Below are 21579 nucleotides of genomic sequence, written 5' to 3'. Positions count from 1 at the left end.
GGGGAGTGGGAGGGGGAGAGGGGGGGAAAGGTACAGAGAATAAATAGCATAAATGGTAGATAGAAAATAGGGGGAGGGTAAGAATCATATAGGAAATGTAAAAGCCAAAGAACTTATAAGTATGGCCCATGGACATGAACTACAGGGGGGAAATGTGGGAGGGATGAGGTCGCAGGATGGAGTGGAGTGAAGGGGGGGAAAATGGGACAACTGTAATAGCATAATCAATTAATATATTTTTAAAAATAAAAGAAAAAGAAAAATCCCCAGGGACACACATGCTTATTAGAATTAGAATGTCTAATATTCAATTCTAAGTTAAAGGTTAGTGTTTCTGCAATTAACCATAGCTCCCACACCACATTGCTCAACATTGCAGTCAAGTCTGCTAGACACAAAAGCTTGGGGTGGTCTGAGGAAAATCACAATGAAGAGGTGAGTTTCAACCCTGGCTGGCATAGAGAAAAAGGAAGAAAAGAGTCAGAGGGCATGAGATGTGAATGAGCATCGGTGTCATGGAGGCAGGAACCATGAGCCACAAATGATCATGAGAATGTGAGATGCAGTAAATGCATGGAAATCTTGGGAAGATCAATGGAGCTTCCCCACAAAAAGAAATGGAATTTGTGACTTGAGCCACTGTTATGTAAACCTCTAATAAGTAACTTTAGCTGTTTAATAGGATACAATGATAAAATTTCAAAATACTACATCAGACATATAGCAAATACTTTTTATAATGTCAAGTCTAAGGTAGCACTTGTAAAACTGTACACAAGTTTTTGTATCACATAAAACAGCCCAAGGTTTTAAATAAATTAATCACAAATGCATTTTCTCTATTAGTTTTGTTAAACTTTTTACCAAATGGGCAATAATGCTGAATTACTTTCCCAAATAGGTTGAGAATTCTCAGTTAATTCTACTTTGATAACAGTGAAAAAAATTCTCAAAGTGGTTGAAATACACTTATAAAATACATACTTTTGCACACATCCAAGGACACAAAAGTTTATTTGAGAGATCAATCTAGAATTCATATATAGAAATACCCATAGGGTAGCCTTCAAATGCTTCAAATGCTGGCCAGACTTACCTTTACATGGTGGATCAGATACTCTACTTCATTCACTTTGTAAGTCTCCAATCCTAGCTCTTTGGCTAATCTTAAGATACGATTCTGGGTTGGCCCAACATACGATCCTCCAAGGTCCACATATTTAACCATTTCATTCTGTTTACCCAAGGAAAAAATAAAAATAAATAGTCGTGAAAATGTTATTAGTAAGATAAAAAAGTGGGTCCTTAAATAAGCAAATTGGCATTTCATAGGTTATAGTCACCTCTTGTGTATCCACGCACAAAAAAAAAGGATTCTATTCTTAACTACATTCATGTAATTTAACAGTTATTAAATAATTTCTTAATTTAAAGCAAAATTGATAGAACTTTGTATAGGCAAGAGACTTCTGAATCCCATCATTCACAATGTACCACAACATGGTTTGGTTTTTAGTACCTTAGGTTTATAAGCTCTGAATTGTTGGTGAATTTTCTATACTTAGTACTTGAGGCTAGTTTGAGGCATCTAATGTTAGAGAAAAAATCAAGAAAGGAAATGATCACTTCTTTGTTGTTTGCCAATCTAGATGTTTGAAAGATTACATTGGGGAATGTTTGGTCATAATTTAAACCTTTGAGATTGCTCTCATGTTCAATAGCAACTTTTCTATATAGTTTTGAAACAGCTTCACATCCAATGACTAAGGACCAACCTTTGAACAAGAAGTTATTAGAAAAATTCCTTATATCTGAATGTGTTCAAGTAAATCTGGGTAACTATTAGTCAAGAACACCAGAGAAATCCCTCCTTTTCTGGTTATTTGTTTGCTTTTTATTGTCTAGCTCCCTGCCCCCAAAGAACATACATTTCACAAGAGCAAGAATCTTTGTTTTATTAAGAGATGCATTCTAAACACCTATTCATTGGTGCAATAATTTACTGGGAAAGTGTCAAGTATCATGATGTAAAAAGAAAAAAAGGTCCAGTAGAAAGAGTTGAAAAAGACACACTGGGAGAGAGGCTGTGGGAAATATTTTAGAGTAATTTTCATTCTCTTAGAAAAAGTGAAATGAAATTCAAGACTTCCAGTAAGAAAAAAAAGATCCCCTTTTTCTCCTCCATCTTACCCTAATGTCTTACCCTAATAGTGTAAGTCCTGCCTCCCACACGGTCCCGAGCTTCCAGAACAACAACATTCAGGCCAGAATCATGCAGAAATTTGGCTGCTGCCATGCCTGGGAGAAAATACAATAAAAAATCAGAATTAAACACTTTATAGGGACTCCAGATAAGTTCTTCAGCCAATGAGAAAAGTTCATGTTGGTTCAAACATGGCCTACTGTTACATTTAACTTATTGATGGTCAGGGTTTCTCAACAGAGACCCAAATTCCAAGTCAGAAAACCAACTGCTATTTGCAGAAAGAACAAAAGGGATTTTATTTTTGGTAAATGTCTCAAATCTTAAAAACAACTCTGGTCAGTATATCAAAATGTCTATCTTTAAGGAATAAATTGTATGATTATACATCAACAACACAGATAAAAACACAAGGCCTCACTTAAGAGAAATGCGTAAGCCCCAGAAGACTCAGAACCAAATGTAACCACCAATTTTATTTCCAAGGTAAATCTGAAAAACTGGTAAATTGCTGGGGGTGGGGGGTGAGTGGACCATCAACGTATGACCTAAGATTTACAGTGAAATTAGACTTTTAGAGGTTGATGTAATGTTCCAAAACCAATGACATACATTTTACCCCCTTATGTGTCCTAATCCCCATGTGATCCATCATTGAAGAATTAAATGACTGCATTCATTCATCCATTTAATTATTAATGTAATCAAAAATAATCAATGCCTACTACATACTCACCACTATAGATTTAGCTTTAAAAATAGCTTTATTGAGATAAATTTACATACTATAAACTTTATCCAATGAGATGTTTGTTTATTTATTTATTTTTCAATTACAAGTATCGGTGAGGATGTGGAGAAAAGGGAACCCTCGTGCACTGTTGGTGGGACTGCAAAAAAGTACAGCCACTATGGAAAACAGTGAGGAGGTTTCTCAAAAAATTAAAAATAGAACTACCATATGGCCCACCAATTCCACTTCTGGGTATTTATCTAAAGAAATCCAAAACACTAATTCGGAAAGGTATAGGAATCCTTCTGTTCATTGCAATGTTATTTGCAATAGCCAAGATATAGAAACAGCCCAAGTATCTATCAGTAGATGAATGGATAAAGAAGATGTGGTACATATATACCAAATGAGTTTTGACAACATACAAGTCCATCTTGGATATAGTTTTCTTTTTATCGTAGAGGTCTTAAAATCCCAAGTCTTTAAATCCACTCTTACAGAATTGTATAACTTTTCTCAGACAACAGAATTCTGATGCTCTGAATGATTAACTGAATTTTCTCAGTCCCAATTACATTACTCATTTGTTTTTATGAGACCAAACAAAATCAAGAAAAGATCAAGACACTGTGCCTTACAGATAAATGAAGCAGCTTCAATCTTATCTTTCAAAAATAATAGTTCTGGGACTTTTATACTCCTGCCTAATGTGAAAAAAGATTCCTATAAAAATAGCCATATAGTGCTTACTACATTTGAAAAGTTATTCTAAATTTATTGTATATTAATTCAATGACTTCTTACAGAAATCCAATAAGAAAAGTACTATTTATAATTCCCATTTTATGGCTGAGGAAATTGAAGGGCAAAAAGATGTCCAAGGTCACATAAGGAGCCAGAAGGCAAAGTCAGGTCATTTCACTCCAGTGTCAGTATTTGTGAACACCATGACTATTGCTTTCCAGCGGGCCTCAGTGCCATCCTCTTTATATTGATAGATCACATCTCTCTATTTTTGCTAAAGGGAGAAATTATATTTCGAAAGATATTTTTCACTTTATTTGGATTGACATGTTTTTAAAAACATACTTGTATCTTGTTTGAGAATAATCTGTGAAACATAAGATATGAGCCCACCATAAAAGCCATAATGAAAAGCTAAAGCTTCATTCATCATCTAACAGCCAACCTATAAGAAGGACCCTATATTTTAAAGAGGCTGATTTGACACTTCATTACTTGAGTTAATCCATCTTCTCATCCCTGTCCTTGGGGGCAGGGCCAGAGCTTTTCAGGGAGTGGGGAGGTAAGGGTCCCAAAGTCCACAGTCCCCCATACAGTGTGCATGAGCATTGCAAAACCCTAATATTGGGTTTGGGTTTTTAACTCCAGTATCCTGATTTCACTTACATAAGGAAAAAAAAAAAAGAGAGAGAAAATATTTCTATTTAGATTCAAAATTGTGGACAATTCAATGTCATTTTTCTTATCAAGCATCAGTTCAACAAATAAAATATGAAATAAGATGCATCCATGGTAACAGCTATTATCAGGGAATTCAGACAGACCTGCTACGCATGCTGAGGCTAAAACAAAAAAGTTCAGAATGAAATATATCACTCATTTATACAACCATTTTATATTCCACAAAATGTATTGTCATTTAGTAAGTGCAGTTACTCAATAGTATCCAATACTAAACATAAACAATTATTAGAACAACCCAGGGTCCTATCAGACCACTGAATCATTGAATAGAGTTCTATATGCTCTTGTGTCTTAAAAGTCATAGATAGAAAATTACAAAACTATCTTCAAATAGAGCAATACAAGAGTAAGTTCTCGGAAATATCTTACAATTTGTCACACTGATTTTCATAGGGGGCCATTCAAAATTCTAGTTGGATATCAACTGAAAAAAACTGATTGGAAAAGTAACTGGCCCAAATATCAGTGGCTTAAGGAAGTCACTTCAGTTTACTGGAGGGGATTTTAGAACGCCCAAGAACCTGAGGAGTTGGAGTCTGGTCATTAAGAAGGGACAGTGGGGAGAAGGGTTTTCAGGAACCACTATAAAGGACACATGGACAAAACCAAGGGGGAGGGTGGAAGTAGGGGAGACAGGTGGGTTTGGCTGAGGTGGGGTAGAGGGGTGGGGAGAAAATGCAGATGACTGTAATGGAACAACAATAAGATAATTTAAAAATTAAAAAAAAGAGAAATAGCTGTCAATGCATTCCTCAGTGATGACTGGCGAAAAGGACTAATGGTTTGACTGATGGAAGAGTAAGCAAACAATAAACTATACATCAACAGAAGAAAAAAGCAAACAAAATATAACCAGAGACATTGAAATTAAGAACAATCTAACAATAGCTAGAGGGGAGGGGGAAGGGGACAGTGGGAAGAAGGGGTAGGGTGGAAGCAAGGGAGGGAGGTGGGTTTGGCTGGGGGGGGAGTGGTGGGGAGAAAATGCAGACAACTGTAATTGAAAAACAATAAAGTAATTTAAAAAAAAAACTATACAGAGCTGCCCTGACTTACAACAGGGTTGTTCCTGAGTTCATTTCTATGTCAGTTGTTTGGAACTTTTAACATGTTTTGCCATACAACAAAATATAAGAGATGGTACATTCTCTGGCAAGTCTGGGAATTCTCAAATGCAATGTTATTGTGAAAAAAATCATAAAGTAGCAGAAGTGCATTTGCCCTAAAACACTAAACAATGTAATTGGCACTGTTTAAAAACTTAAGCAATCACTGCCTGACACAATACAGTAAGCTTTTTTTTAAATTTTTTATTGTTATTCAATTACAGTTATGTGCCTTTTCTCCCCATCCCTCCACCCCACCCCAGCCAAACCCCCCTCCCTCCCCCACCTTCACCCTCCCCCTTGATTTTGTCCATGTGTCCTTTATAGTAGTTCCTACAGTAAGCTTTTTAAAAACAATATATCTACAATAACAACAACCATTGTCAGAAAGCATCAAGCATTTGCTTTACTCTGTGTGAAGTGCTTTACACAGAAAGTGCTTCCGATCTTCACCAGAATGCTCAGAAGTATTATTATCCTTATTTTAAAAAGAAAAATGGAGGATTAGAGACATTCATTGATTTGCCATAGATTATATAATTAGTAAATGGCAGGGTCAGATTTCAGCCCTAAAGGTGAACTTTTAGCCACCACTCTGGTACCAAAAAGGAAAAAATGAAAAATATAATAACTTGATAAACTGATTGATATAAAGTGCCATAAAATATTCTGCTCTCCATCTAAATATAAGAATCTTAAAATACCAGTTTTTCTCTTAAATGGATATTTAACTTTTGCAACCAACTTAGGATCAAGCTTATAATCACTTTGTACTTTTTAAAAAGCTAGTTAAAGTTCAGTTTAACTAGCAGGATCAATTAATACTTCACAAATAAATTATCATTTACCACTTTCAGAAGCAGTCCCTACGTGCCCCTGACAAGCTTCTGATAAGATCATCCTATTTGTTGCTTCCAAATGGTGCAGGATCTATAAGATGTTGGCTCAGGGAGTCTCCCTTGGATGAATAATCATAGCATGGCACACAGGAAATAATGGCAGACTACTGCCTAATACCATGAAATTATAAGAATATTGCATCTCTCTTCCCAAGCAGTTTACTTGGAAAAAAATTCATCAAAGTAATGACAAACTCAATTATTTGGATACCTAAATTTGGATTAGACACCTAAATTATTTTAAAGGTTGGAAATCAGTGGTGTGTAGCATTCTTAGCTTTCTATGTTTCCAGTTTTATGCTATGGAAATGGCCCAATAGTTAGATACTGTAGGAGACTGGAAAGTACACAGTGCAGGTAACAAAGGTGCGTCTTCCAGGTGTCTTTAAAGGAGTAGAGGAGTTAAGATTTAGAGGGGGTGATTGGGGGAAGATGGCGGGGAAATAGGTGGGAGCGGAGTCCACTTCCCCTCAGCACCAGTGAAACACCTAGCTGATCTGAGGAACAGAGTGAACAGCCAACGGTATTCCAGCATATATGAAGATCGGAGACCAAAGATAGAGGACATTGAAAGATCAGACGGTAAGAAGAGTGCTTAAGGACAATAAGGTCCCTGGGACCAGCGCAGGGACCAGGGCAGCTGACGCCCCGGCTCAGGCGCAGTGTCTGCTGCAGGATTCTTGGGAGAGAGCCAGGCTGGGCTGTGTGAGCAGCCAGGTGCTTGTTTGGACCAGGGGGGCTTGAATAGGAAGAATTTCTCAAAAAGAAAAAGAAAATAGAGGCACTCAGCGGCTAGTTAGAGAACTCTCCGCAGCAGCCGCAGCCTCTGGCGCCCCTCCCCCCTCAGCCCCTGGACCATAAACTAAGCAGCCCCAGCGCTCACCTGAAGCCTGGTTACCGGCACCCTGATTAGCGGGAGGGGCGCCCACACCTGAAACCTCGGTGGGTTCGCACCGGGAGCAGAGGCTAGCTGCACCACCTACAGGCCCAAAGCAGTGGACCCTAGGGCTGCGGGACTCAGACCCAAAGCGGCCAGACTGCCAGCCGCACGCAACTTAGTCCCAAAGCAGCAGATCGGCTGATCCACTGCTTGGCTGCCTCTGAGGGACCACACCTACAACTCCTACCTAGCCCCTGCGCACAGAGCCATGCAGGGCCTACTAGCTCTCTAGGACAAAGGCAGAACACCCAGCAGAGGGGAGCTGCAGGCCTAGGGGAGACTGCATTCCCTGGAAAGACTCGACCCAGTAGGGGGCTGAACTACTCCATAGCATCACCAACACAGCCCCTAGAATCTAAGATAGCAAAGAGCAAGAAGGTGGAGTGTGAGTTGCCCCTAATTGGTGCACCTCAAGGACAGCACAACTGGTGAACTAAAGGCCTAGTGGGGAGCAGAAGGACACTGAGGAACTGGACTGGAGGCTGAACAACAGTGAAGAGTGTGGCTCAGGAAGGGAGAAAAGTGAAACCAATCCTTCCAACCACCCCCTCCCATTCCACAGACAGGACGACCAGCAGAACTAAGCTGACCGGTTTAAAGCCAACAGAAGACTTTTTTTTCTTTCTTTCCTCCTTTCACCCTGAACTCCTTCTTCCTTTCTCTCCTTCTGTCTTTTTTTTATTCCTTCTACCTTCCATCCTTTACCTTTTTTATTCCTTCTCCCTGCCTTCTTTTATTTATTCTTTTGTTTTAATTTTTGTTAAAATTCCTTCTTATCTTGCCTCTGATCTTTCTTTATTCCTTCTTCCTTCCTTCCTTTCCTTTTCTATTCCCTCTTTCCCTGCCTCCCTTCTTTTTTTTCTTTTTTCCCCCCTTTCTCTTTTTCCCACAGGTGAGACAACAAAACCTGGAGTGCTGAAAAGACCAGAGTTAGACCGTGTTACACCCATAAACGTCAGCTCAAGACAAGTGAGCACAGGAGATTAATGCGACAGCACCACTGAATCCCATTGGCATTCTACCATAGAAGTTCATACCATAAACCCAAGGAGTCAGAATAGATCAATTTAAGAAGAAGAGGCTAACAAGAAGAGTCTCACAAACAATGGGAAGACAAAGAAACATTCCCCAAATGAAAGGAAAGGAGGAAGCCTCAGAAAGAATGCTAACTGAAAAAGAGGCAAGTCAGCTATCAGATACTGAGTTCAAAGCAATGGTTATCAGGAAGCTCACTGAGCTCTCTGAGCTACCAGAGAACTACCAGAAACTACAGGGAAACTACAATGAACTCACTGCAAACTACATCAACATGAAAAAGGAAATAGAATCTATCAACAAGGGCCAAGAGGAAATGAGGAATACAATTTCGGAATTGAAGAACACAGTAGAAGGAATCAAAAGCAGGCTCGATGAAGCAGAGGATCGGATAAGCGAGCAGGAGGACAAAGGAGAAAAAAACACCCAGAAAGAGCAAGAAAAGGAAAAAAGGCTCAGAAAGAATGAAGAGGGATTAAGGGAAATGCAGGACAACATGAAACGTAACAATATCCATATAATAGGAATACCAGAAGGAGAAGAAGAGCAAGGGGTAGAAAACCTGATTGAAAAAATAATGATGGAAAATTTCCCTAATCTGATGAGAGAAAAAGTCACCCAAATCCAGGAAACACAAAGAATCCAGAACAAGAGGAACCCAAAGAGGCCCACTGCAAGACACATCATAATTAAAATGGCAAAATTCCAAGAAAAAGAGAGGATCTTAAAGGCAGCAAGGGAGAAACAGGAAGTAACATACAAGGGAGCCCCAATAAGGTTAGCAACTGACTTCTCAATGGAAATGCTCCAAGCCAGAAGAGAATGGCAAAAAATATTCCAAGTAATGAGAAACAGAGGCCTGCAACCAAGGCTACTTTACCCAGCACGGCTCTCCATCAAGATAGAAGGCCAAATAAGGAGTTTCCCAGACAAAAGAAGCCTAAAAGAATACACCTCCACCAAACCAGCTCTACAAGAGATGCTAAAGGGACTACTTTAAGGAAAGGAAGGAAAAGAGAAAGAGAGAGGAACACAGGTAGGAAAAAATGGTAATCAATAACTACCTATCGATAATAACCTTAAACGTAAATGGATTAACTGCTCCAATCAAAAGACATAGAATAGCTGATTGGATAAGAAAATATAACCCAAATATATGCTGCCTAAAAGAGACCCATCTCAGGACAAAAGACTTGCACAGACTGAAAGTGAAGGGCTGGAAACAAATTTTCCAAGCAAACAGACAGGAAAAATAAAGCAGGGGTAGCAATACTCATATCAGAAAAAACAGACTCCAAAAGAAGGGGCATAAAGAGAGACACAGAAAGTCACTTCATAATATTCAAAGGAAGAATCCACCAAGAAGACATGAACATTGTAAATATATATGCACCCAACATAAGAGCACCCAAATACATAAAGAAAATCTTGGAGGACTTCAAGAAAGATATTGACAGAAACACAATTATAGTAGGGGACTGTAACACCCCACTGTCAAAAATGGACAGGTCTTCCAAACAAAATATCAAAAAGGATATTGTGTCACTTAACAATACCCTAGAGGAAATAGACTTAACTGATATATATAGAGCTTTTCATCCCAAAGAAGCAAAATACACATTCTTTTCAAGTGTACATGGAACTTTTTCAAAGATAGACCACATGATAGGACATAAAGCAATCCTCAACAAATTCAAGAAAATTGAAATCATATCAAGCATTTTCTCTGACCACAAGGGACTGAAAGTAGAAACCAACCCGAAAGGAAAAAACCCAAAACACTCAAAATCATGGAGACTGAATAGCATGGTATTAAACAATGAATGGGTCAAGAATGAGATAAGGTGCCCATCAGCAAACGAGTGAATCCAAAAACTATGGTATATTTACACAATGAAATTCTATGCCACAGAGAGAAAGAAGGAGTTTATACCCTCTGCAACAGCATGGATGAAACTGGAGAGCATTATGCTAAGTGAAATAAGCCAGGTGGTGAGGGACAAATACCATATGATCTCACCTTTAACTGGAACATAATCAATAGAAGAAAAAAGCAAAACAAAATATAACCAGAGACCTTGAAGTTAAGAACAATCTAACAATAGCTGGGGGGGAGGGGGACAGTGGGAAGAGGGGATTACAGGAACCACTATAAAGGAAACATGGACAAAACCAAGGGGGAGGGTGGAGGTGAGGCAGGGAGGTGGGTTCAGCTGGGGTGGTGTGGAGGGATGGGGAAAAAAGGAATACAACTGTAATTGAATAACAATAAAAATTTTTTTTAAAAATTGAGATTAGGGAAGAAATCAAAAACTTTCTGGAAACAAATGAAAATGAATTCACAACAACCCCAAACCTATGGGACACAACAAAGGCAGTCCTAAGAGGGAAGTTCATAGCAATACAGGCCTACCTTAAAAAGATAGAAACATTTCAAACAAACAACCTAACCCTACGCCTACAAGAACTCGAGGAACAACAACAAAGACAGCCCAGAGCAAGCAGAAGGAAGGAAATAACGAAGATCAGAGCAGAGTTAAATGACACAGAGACTAAAAGCACAATTCTAAGGATCAATGAATCCAGGAGCTGTTTCTTTGAAACGATAAACAAAATCGACAAGCCTTTAAGTAGGCTCATCAAGAAGAAAAGGGAGAGGTTCCAAATAAACACAATTAGAAATGAAAGAGGAGAGATTACAACTGATATCACAGAAATACAAAGGATTGTAAGAAATTACTATGAAGAACTGTATGCCAAGAAATTTGAAAACCTAGGTGAAATGGACACATTTCTAGAAAAATATAATCTTCCAAAACTGGATGAAGAAGAAGCAGAAAACCTGAACAGACCAATAACAGCAGACGAAATTGAAGCAGTCATCAAAAACTCCCAACACACAAAAGCCCTGGACCACATGGTTTCACAGGAGAATTCTACAAAGCATTTAAGGAAGAGCTAACCCCTATCCTTCATAGACTATTCGAAAAAATCCAAACTGATGGAAGACTCCTAAACTCTTTTTATGAAGCCAGCATCATCCTAATCCCAAAACCAGATAAAGACACAACAAAGAAAGAAAACTTCAAGCCCATATTGCTGATGAACATAGACGCTAAAATTCTGAACAAAATATTAACAAACCGCATCCAGCAATACATTAAAAAGATCATCCACCATGACCAAGTGGGATTCATCCCAGGGATGCAAGGATGGTACAATATTTGCAAATCAATAAACATAATACATCACATCAACAACAGCAAGGACAAAAATTACGTGATCATATCAATGGAGGCACAAAAATCATTTGATAAGATAAACACCCATTTCTGATAAAAACACTCAGCAAAGTGGGAATAATGGGAGCATTCCTCAACATAATAAAGGCCATATATGAGAGACCTACAGCCAACATCATACTCATTGGACAAAAACTTAGAGCTTTCCCACTAAGATCAGGAACAAGACAAGGATGCCCTCTCTCACCACTCCTATTCAACATAGTATTGGAAGTCCTAGCCATAGCAATCAGACAAGAAAAAGAAATAAAAAGCATATAATTTGAAAAGGAGCAAGTGAAACTGTCACTGTTTGTAGATGACATGATAGTGTACATGGAAAATCATATAGAATCCACCAAAAAACTACTCGACCTAATAAATGAATTTGGCAAAACAGCTGGATACAAAGTCAATACTGAGAAATCTAAGGCATTCCTGCACACCAACAATGAAACTGCAGAAACAGAAATCAGGAGAAAAATCCCATTTGATATACTAACAAGAAAAATAATGTACCTAGGAATAACCATAACCAAGGAGGTAAAAGACCTGTACTCAGAAAACTACACAACACTGAAGAAAGAAATTAAGGAAGACACAAACAAATGGAAGCATGTACCATTCTCATGGATTGGAAGAATTAACATCATCAAAATGGCCATACTACCCAAAGCAATTTATAGATTCAATGCAATCCCTATTAGAGTACCCATGACATATTTCACAGATATAGAACAAACACTTCAGAAATTTATATGGAACGATAAATGACCCCGAATAGCTGCAGCAATTTTGAGAAAGAAGAACAAAGCAGGAGGGATCACAATACCTGATATCAAACTGTATTACAAGGCCACTGTAATCAAAACAGCCTGGTACTGGCATAAAAACAGGCACATAGACCAATGGAACAGAACAGAGAGCGCAGAAATAAGCTCAAGTCTTTATGGCCAATTAATATTTGACAAAGGAGACAGAAGCATAACATGGAGCAAAAATAGCCTCTTCAACAAATGGTGTTGGGGAATCTGGACAGGTACGTGCAAAAAAATGAAACTCGATCACCAACTTACGCCATACACAAAAATAAACTGAAGATGGATGAAAGACTTAAATACAAGTCGTAACACCATAAAAGTCCTTGAGGAAAACATTGGCAGGAAAATCTCAGACATTCCATGCAGCAACATCCTCACAGACGTGTCCCTAAAGCGAGGGACATAAAGGAAAGAATAAACAAATGGGACCTCATCAAACTAAAAAGCTTCTGCATGGCTAAAGAAAACAGCATTAAAATGAAAAGAGAACCAACAGTATGGGAAAAGATATTTGCCAGTGATACCTCAGAGAAGGGCCTGATCTCCAAAATATATAAAGAACTCACACGACTCCACTCCAGGAAGACAAACAGCCTGATTAAAAAATGGGCAAAGGACTTGAACAGACACTTCTCCAAGGAAGACATACAGAGGGCCCAGAGACATATGAAAAGATGCTCAGCATCACTAGCCATCAGAGAGATGAAAATTAAAACCACAATGAGGTACCATCTCACACCAGTCAGAGTGGCCAACATAAACAAATCCACAAACAAATGTTGGAGAGGATGTGGAGAAAAGGGAACCCTCGTGCACTGTTGGTGGGAATGCAGACTGGTGAGGCCACTGTGGAAAATAGTATGGAATTTCCTCAGAAAAGTAGAAATGGAACTGCCCTTTGACCCAGCAATTCCGCTGCTGGGATTATACCCTAAGAACCCTGAAACACCAATCCAAAAAAACCCGTGCACCCCAATGTTCATAGCAGCACAATTTACAATAGCCAATTACTGGAAGCAACCTAAGTGCCCCTCAGCAAATGAGTGGATCCAAAAACTATGGTATATTTACACAATGGAATTCTACGCAGCAGAGAGAAAGAAGGAGCTTATACCCTTTGCAACAGCATGGATGGAACTGGAGTGGTTTATGCTAAGTGAAATAAGCCAGGCGGTGAGGGACAAATACCATATGATCTCACTTTTAACTGGAACATAATAAATAGGAAAAAAAAAGGAAACAAAATATAACCAGAGACATTGAAGTTAAGAACAATCTAACAATGGTCAGGGGGGAGTGGGGACGGGGCAGTGAGGGGAGGGGATTACAGGAACTACTCTAAAGGACACAGGAACAAAATCAAGGGGGAGGGTGGAGGTGGGGGAGGGAGGGGGGTTTGGCTGGGGTCGGGTGGAGGGATGGGGAGAAAAGGCACACAACCGTAATTGAATAACAATAAGAAATTAAAATTTAAAAAATTATACTTTTTAGAGACCTAAAATCAAGCACTTAAGAGTCACATAATTGCAACTTCTCTTAAACCACAGTCTGTTGCCACTAACCCTTCCTATTTCAGAAAAATAAAATGCAAGGAAATTGATAAAAGTGCTTTTCCAAAGGTCAACTTTATATAAAATCAAATAAAAATAAACAACTACTTGATATTTTATGAAATTTACTTCAATTACAACACAATAAATGGATTGGGAAAATGAGAGAGATGCACCTTATATTTTTCAAGGCTCAGAAGCTATTTCTCTTAATTGCTTTTCTTTGATCACTATTTTTATTAGATTATTGCGTACATGTTGGAACTTAATAATATAGTTTATATTGTGCTTTCTAAACTGATGAATACAATGTTCACCAATTGAGGGAATGTTTTGCATCACAATCTGTAACTCCATGCTCATGTGCCAACTAAAATGCCCCAACATTTGTAGAATAACTGTGACTAAGGAAAATACTTATTACACATTAAATATAATGTCTAAATATGCACATAAATATATTCATGTAAATATACACATCTTATATGTAAGTATACACTTAAATACACATATAAGTATTTTCTTACATGTGTGGACTCATATGAATGTTGGAACTTTTTGCTCAAAGGAGCTCCTGCAGCCCCAACCATCTAGGAAAAACATATGGAAGAAGCAGGCAGCTAATCTGGTCAGGCACCTTTACTTATGTGCCTTTACTACAATTAGCGTCTTTCCTGTCTTCTTCTAATCTTTTCCACTAACACAGTCAACTTTTCTTTCCAGAAAGCAACACAAAATGACTTTCTAGGTGAACTCATAGTACGTGGTATACAGAAAAATCACTGAAAATCACATTTTAAAATCTTATGAAGATAATTTTCGAAAGGTTAAGCATAGAGTTACCATATGACACAGCAGTTGCACTCCTATGGATATGTATATCCAAGAGAAATAAAAACATACATCCACACAAAACCTTGTACACAAATGTTCATAGTAGCATAATTCACAGTAACCAAAAAGTCAAAACAACCCAAATGTTTATCGACTGATAAAGAGATAAACAAAATGTGGTATATCTATATAATGGAATATTATTCAATCATAAAAAGGAATAAAATACTAACACATGCTAGCTACAATATGGATGAAACTTGAAAACATCATGCTGGGTGAAAGCCAGACCTAAAAGTTCATGTCTGGCATGATTCTGTTTATATGAAATGCCCAGAACAAGCAAATATCTAGAGAAAGAAACTAGATTAGTGGTTTCCAGAGGTTGGATGGTGGTCATGGTGGTACTGATGTTGGTGAATGAAGAATGACAACTAATAGATGTAGGGTTTCTTTTTGGGAAGACAAAAATATTCAATAGTTACACTGAGATCATTATTACACAACCTTGTGAATATGTTTTAAAAACCATTAAATTGTACACTTTAAATGAGTGAGTTGTATATATGGTATGTGAATTATACATAGCAATAAAAATGTTATTTAAAATCTTAACAAGTTGCAATTTTAGTACTAGGTAAGTTTTTTTTATTATTATTATTACTTTTTTAAGTTATTTTGAGGTTTTAGTAAAAGATTTTAGTATGTGTTGTGGATGCACCACCCATATTACTTCCTAATCCACTCTTATTTGAGCCCATAACTAAAACTGACTATGTCCAAGGGCTTATTTCTTGCTGCAGGTGCCATTAAGTACCCCAGCTGCCTCACACCTTAGTGGAGATAATTGAGGTATATCTTACACTGATTCCCTGAAGTCCCCTACAAGATTGAACCCCAATCACCCACAGTGGAAACATGCTTGAAAATGCACCCTTTCTTGATTTCCTTGCCTCCTCTATCGGTGTTTGCTGGGATCACTTCCCAAATAAATTACTTGCACTCACATCCTATCTCAGGATCAGTTTCTGATCAGTTTCTTGGGGAACCCAAGGCAAGATACTTGTTACTCTTTCTTGCCTTCTCAAATAATATCCTTGTCATGCCCCATTAGAATGATGGGAAATGACAATTGGTTAAGTCATTAAAATTTTTTTCTGTGGTTATATGTTTAATTAGATTTTGTTGAATTATGTTTACAAATAATGCCCAGCTTCCCTACATTTCTGTAATAGCTGCCACCAATCTTTACATACCAGGTTGCATGGGAAATGTGGTGGCCTTTGGAGCAGGGGTCTCTGGAGCGACCATCTGCTCTGGGGGCTCAGACCAGAGGACTCTGAGGCTTCAGCCTACAAGTATAGAAGGAGCAGCTCCCAGTGCAACACTGTGAAAGGGCTGCATGCAGTGTCTCCAGCCCATGGAAACAGCAACAAGGGCTTCAGGAGAGCAGAGCAGGGACTTTGGAACTGGCTGAGACCAGCACAGGGAAGGTTCCAGAATCAGCAAACTGTTGGTGAATAGGGAACCCTTCTTGTCCTCTGGGGTTCAGTTGGCATAGCAGCACTACTCAGAGGGATAGAAAAACAGACACCATGGAAGCACTACTATAAAAGTATTGACAGCATAAAATAGGAAAATGTTGAGACTCCTACATATTAAATTTTGGCTGAAAAGTTTGGTGAGAATATCATATCTTTTCTGAAAACAATAAACCATGTGATTAGCAAAAATAAACACCACCAAATAATAAACATAAATCTCATGATGCACATAACAAGTGTATGACTGTCTTATTTTAAGTATTATATTTTCCAATGTATGCCATCTTCCTAACTTATATTTGCAAATAATTCAATGATCTGAAAGTCTTGGAACCAAATGAATTTGAAACCTTTGAAGTTTTCAGATATTAGAGAGATAAAACAGTACATAGGCATATTTTATGTAATAGTCCTAATGACAATCGGGACACCCACCCTTAAATTACTGCACTTTTATGTCTGCAGTAACATACAGGAAGGGAAAAAGCAGGTTTACACTTGTATGTGAAACACTTTATTCTCATATTTATTATTTATTAATTGTATTATTTTCCATATGAACAGTGGTAAACCTACTTTTGCCCAACCCTATATGGTGAATAGCAAAGCACACACATCAGTTCTGCTCAGGTTTTGATGAAAGATCCAGAAAGTATTTTCAATTTTCATATCTCTGAGCACTTGGGAAATGCAGATAAGGGACTGTAGCCTGTATGAGGGTAGGTGAGAACCATAGTTGCAATCGCTTAAGTGTTGAGGACATGAATGTTGAAAATGGGACAAGAAAACTCAGGAAAAAGGAGGACTGTTGTTCATTAAAAATACAATTTTCCTAGCCAACAGGTGCTTTAATGGTTATTAATCCACCATAACCACTATATTAAAGTAACTCAGAAAAGAGGAACAACACAATATAAATGCAATTTAAAACCCACAGTTCTAAATTTAGTTGTCAAAAAAAGATTTAATAAGCCAAACAACATTTACTATGAATCTACTAGGTGCAGGCACTGAACCAGGTGATGAAGAAAATAGACAGAGTGCCCCCACCCAGGAGTTCATAATAAGGAAGGCAGGAAAAATATAAAACAAGGTGCCAGAAAGGTAGAGCTGGGAGAAGCAGTGTAGTTTGCAGAAGGCTATCAGAGAAGGAGACCCCCCCAAAAAGTGAGTTTTTAAATAAATTCTGGAAGATCATCAAGAGTTACCAAAGTGATATGTGGAAAGGAGGAAAGTTAGGAAGAAATTCCACATGGAGAAGAGCTAGTGCAAAGGCCAGAGACTGTGGTATATTATTCAAGGACATCAAAGTGGGCCAGTGTGGTTGCAGAGCAGATGAAAGAAAATGATGGGGGATGAAACTTCCAAGGCAGGTAGGGCTCAGGTCTGCAGTGTGTCCAAGCCACATCCATCACTTTGGACTTTATCTTGGGGTTAATGGGAGACCACTGAAGGGTTTAAACCAAAAGAGTGACCTCATGAGATTTGTATTTTAGAAAGATCACCCTACCAGAAGAAAAATCTAGAAGGACACATGCCAGGCTGTTAGCAGGGGTCACCTCAGGAGGATTAGGATGGGGTAAGACCAATAGTTAATCAACTTTGTCTTTGAACAACTTTATTGGCTTCATGACAACAATAAACACTTTTGTGTAGCTTAGAATTTTTTCCATTGAAAACAAATTATTCTTCCTTCAGTGTAAGAATGGACTGGGTGGATGAACACTGAAGACATTATGCTAAGTGAAATAAGCTAGACACAAAAACACCAAATACTGTATGAATTGTCCTATATGAAGTTTCCAAAGTCGTCAAATTCATAGAGACATAAAGTAGAATGGGGGTTTCAGGGGCCGAGGAATGTAAGGAATGGGCACAGAGTTTCACTTTAGAATGATGACAAAATTCTGGAGCTGGATGGTGGCGATGGTTGCACAACAATGTGAACATACTTAATGCTGCTAAATTGTACACTTAAAATAGTTCAAATGGTATGTTTTTTACTATATATATTATCACAATGAAAGAAAATAGTGGACTGGAGAAGGGCTGGGCTGAATGATGGGATGTAAATAAGCAGACTCTGGGAACTACTGTGGTCCATGTGAGGAACCCCAGGTCAAGGAGACGGTGAGGTGGACAGGTCTGAGCTATATTTTGCAAGTGGAGAATATGGAGAAAAAAGACCCCTCATACACTGTTGGCGGGATTGTAAATTAGTGCAGCCACTGTGGAAAACAGTATGGAGATTCCTCAAAAATTAGAAAGTATCTCATCTAGTATCCAAAAATAGACCCTGAAACAAGGAGTTGGGTATCACTAGTTTATTTGGGAGGTGGTCTCAAGAAGTCCTGATAGGTTCTGGGGGATATGAGTCAAGGGAAAGAAGGTAGGCAATAAGGGCTGCAGTACCAAGCAGGCTGCCAATGTGGGCACAAGAACTCCATCCCACTGGGGGCCTCTGAGAGACTGTGTGGAACACATCTCAATGATTCCAACTAAGAGGTAAGAAAGTTGGGTTATTTATCCTGTCATCCCTAAGTAATGGCTGTTCCTGGAGGTATTGACCATACCCCACTGCTTGTCTGTCCTGGATGGGAGGCAAGAAGGTTCCATTGGCCAGAGAAAGTCCTCAGGCAAAGACTTGCAGCAGTCAGAAACCATAAGTCTCTGTATATGGGAGTGGGTGCCGGGGGGGATGGTAGGAATCCTGCAGTGTCCACTACAAATGTCAAGGGTGTCAGTTTGAAAACTAGTCTGAAAGTGGTTTTCTTTCCCAAAATGGAACACTGGAGGTGAAGAGAGTAGGCAAAGGAGACTGGCGGAACAGCTAGACAGGTAGGAGGGAAACAGGGAACTTTGATGAGAAGGGATGTTTTAAAATGCCTGGTTAATACATAGCATGAAAAGCTGGAAGGTGTTTTCTTAGATTGCGGGAATTATTTTGGAAAATGGTATTAGTTAAATAAGTATTTATAAGGTCCAAACACCCTCAGGCTCAGAGGCCAAAGATGTGAAAACAATATTTAACTAGACAAATAATAGTGTGAGAGTAATACAAGCCCTCAACCTGCGTTTCAACTCTTCATCTTTTTTTGACCTTCCCCTTTATGTACAATTATACAAATCAAGACACTACACAAACTACTTTATAGGAAGGATGTACTTGTTGAGGAAGAAAAATCTGATATTGCCTTTTTATGTCTACAAGAATTATATGGAACCAAGGTCCCTTAGAAATATGAAGCAGATATTGTGACTATTATTTTGAATAAGAATTTTGTTTGTTCTTCACACATAGTTGCCATTATTTTCACAGGAAGACTGAATAAGCTCTCAGTTTATGAATTATTCACAAACATCATTTTTCATTGTCATTGAAGTCTTCATCCACTGTATTTCAAAAAATATTAAAAAACAACGCCAGGACTTTATACATAGAAAGCATGACTTGAAGATTGGTTTAAATTCTAAGTGCTAATATTTTTCAAATCCCCATTTTCCAAGAAAAGTTATTTAAACATCTTAACACACACAGACACATATATTCATTGGAAATTTAAATTTCACTAATGCTTTTAATATTAAAGATTGGTTTAAACTTATTCTCAAGCAATCTTTAAATGTGAAAACCACTTTCAAAGGAACTCATCTATAGGGAAGGAAGCCAGATTTAAAAGACATCTCTTTACTGAAGTATACCTTTAATTTTTGATGTTTTTACATTTTACTTTTTCTTTTTTATTGAATTTATGGGGGTGACACTGGTTAACAAAATTGTACATGTTTCAGATGCACCATTCTTTTTTTTTATTGTTGTTCAATTACAGTTGTCTGCATTTTCTCCTCACCCCTCTACCCCACGCCAGTCAAACCCACCTCCCTCCCCCACCTCCACCCTCCCCCTTCATTTTGTCCACGTGTCCTTTATAGTAGTTCCTGAAAACCCTTCTCTCCACTATCCCCTCCCCACTCCCTTCTGGCTATTGTTAGATTGTTCTTAACTTCAATGTCTTTGGTTATATTTTGTTTGCTTTTTTCTTTTGTTGATTATGTTTCAGTTAAAGGTGAGATCATATGGTATGTGCCCCTCACTGCCTGGCTTATTTCACTTAGCATAAACCACTCCAGTTCCATCCTTGCTGTTGGAAAGGGTATAAGCTCCTTCTTTCTGTGTAGAATTCCACTGTGTAAATGTACCATAGTTTTTGGATCCACTCATTTGCTGATGGGCACTTAGGTTGCTTCCAGTGCTTGGCTATTGTAAATTGTGCTGCTGTGAACATTGGGGTGCATAGGTTCTTTTGGATTGGTGATTAAGGGTTCTTAGGGTACAATCGCAGCAGTGGAATTGCTGGGTCAAAGGGCAGTTCCATTTTTAGTTTTCTGAGGAAATTCCATACTGTTTTCCACAGTGGCCTCACCAGTCTGCATTCCTACCAACAATGTACTAGGGTTCCCTTTTCTCCACATCCTCTCCAACATTTGTTTGTGGATTTGTTTATGTTGGCCACTCTGACTGGTGTGAGATGGTACCTCATTGTGGTTTTAATTTACATCTCTCTGATGGCTAGTGATGCTGAGCATCTTTTCATATATCTCTGAGCCCTCTGTATGTCCTCCTGGGAGAAGTGTCTGTTCGAGTCCTTTGCCCATTTTTTAATTGGGCTGTTTGTCTTCCTGGAGTGGAGTCATGTGAGTTTTTAATATATTTTTGAGATCAGATCCTTGTCTGAGGTATCATTGGCAAATATGTTTTCCCACACTGTTGGTTCTCTTTTCATTTTAATGCTGTTTTCTTTAGCCATGCAGAAGCTTTTTATTTTGATGAGGTCCCATTTCTTTATTCTTTCCTTTATGTCCCTTGCTTTAAGGGACATGTCTATGAGGATGTTGCTGCATGGGATGTCTGAGATTTTCCTGCCAATGTTTCTATGACACATCATCTGTACACTGTATTGTGTGTTCACCACCCCAAATCAAGTCTCCTTCCATCACCATTTACCCTACACATACCCTCCTTTAAAAGAACACAATAGGAGGGAAAACAGCTTTATAATTTTCACCAGCTTCTCACAGTTTTGTGTTCACAAACTAAAACCCAGAAATAAGGCATATACCCCAAATAATTTTTCTTCTGCACAC

At 38.4% G+C, this 21579-nt stretch overlaps 1 protein-coding gene across 1 annotated transcript in view; it reads right to left on the bottom strand.

Annotated features, from left to right (window-relative positions):
• The window catches only part of MAOB (monoamine oxidase B), a 131264-nt gene that overhangs the window by 80878 nt on the left and 28807 nt on the right, over positions 1-21579 (bottom strand). The window contains exons 2-3 of the mRNA XM_024580009.4: positions 2204-2298; positions 1097-1234 (exon numbers count right to left, since the gene is read on the bottom strand). Of these exons, the coding sequence (XP_024435777.1) occupies positions 1097-1234; positions 2204-2298 (233 nt within the window). The remainder of the gene's footprint in view (positions 1-1096; positions 1235-2203; positions 2299-21579) is intronic.

Source organism: Desmodus rotundus, chromosome X (genome assembly GCF_022682495.2).
Source record: "Desmodus rotundus isolate HL8 chromosome X, HLdesRot8A.1, whole genome shotgun sequence".
NCBI lineage: Eukaryota > Metazoa > Chordata > Mammalia > Chiroptera > Phyllostomidae > Desmodus > Desmodus rotundus.
This window is presented reverse-complemented; position numbering and strand designations above follow the sequence as displayed.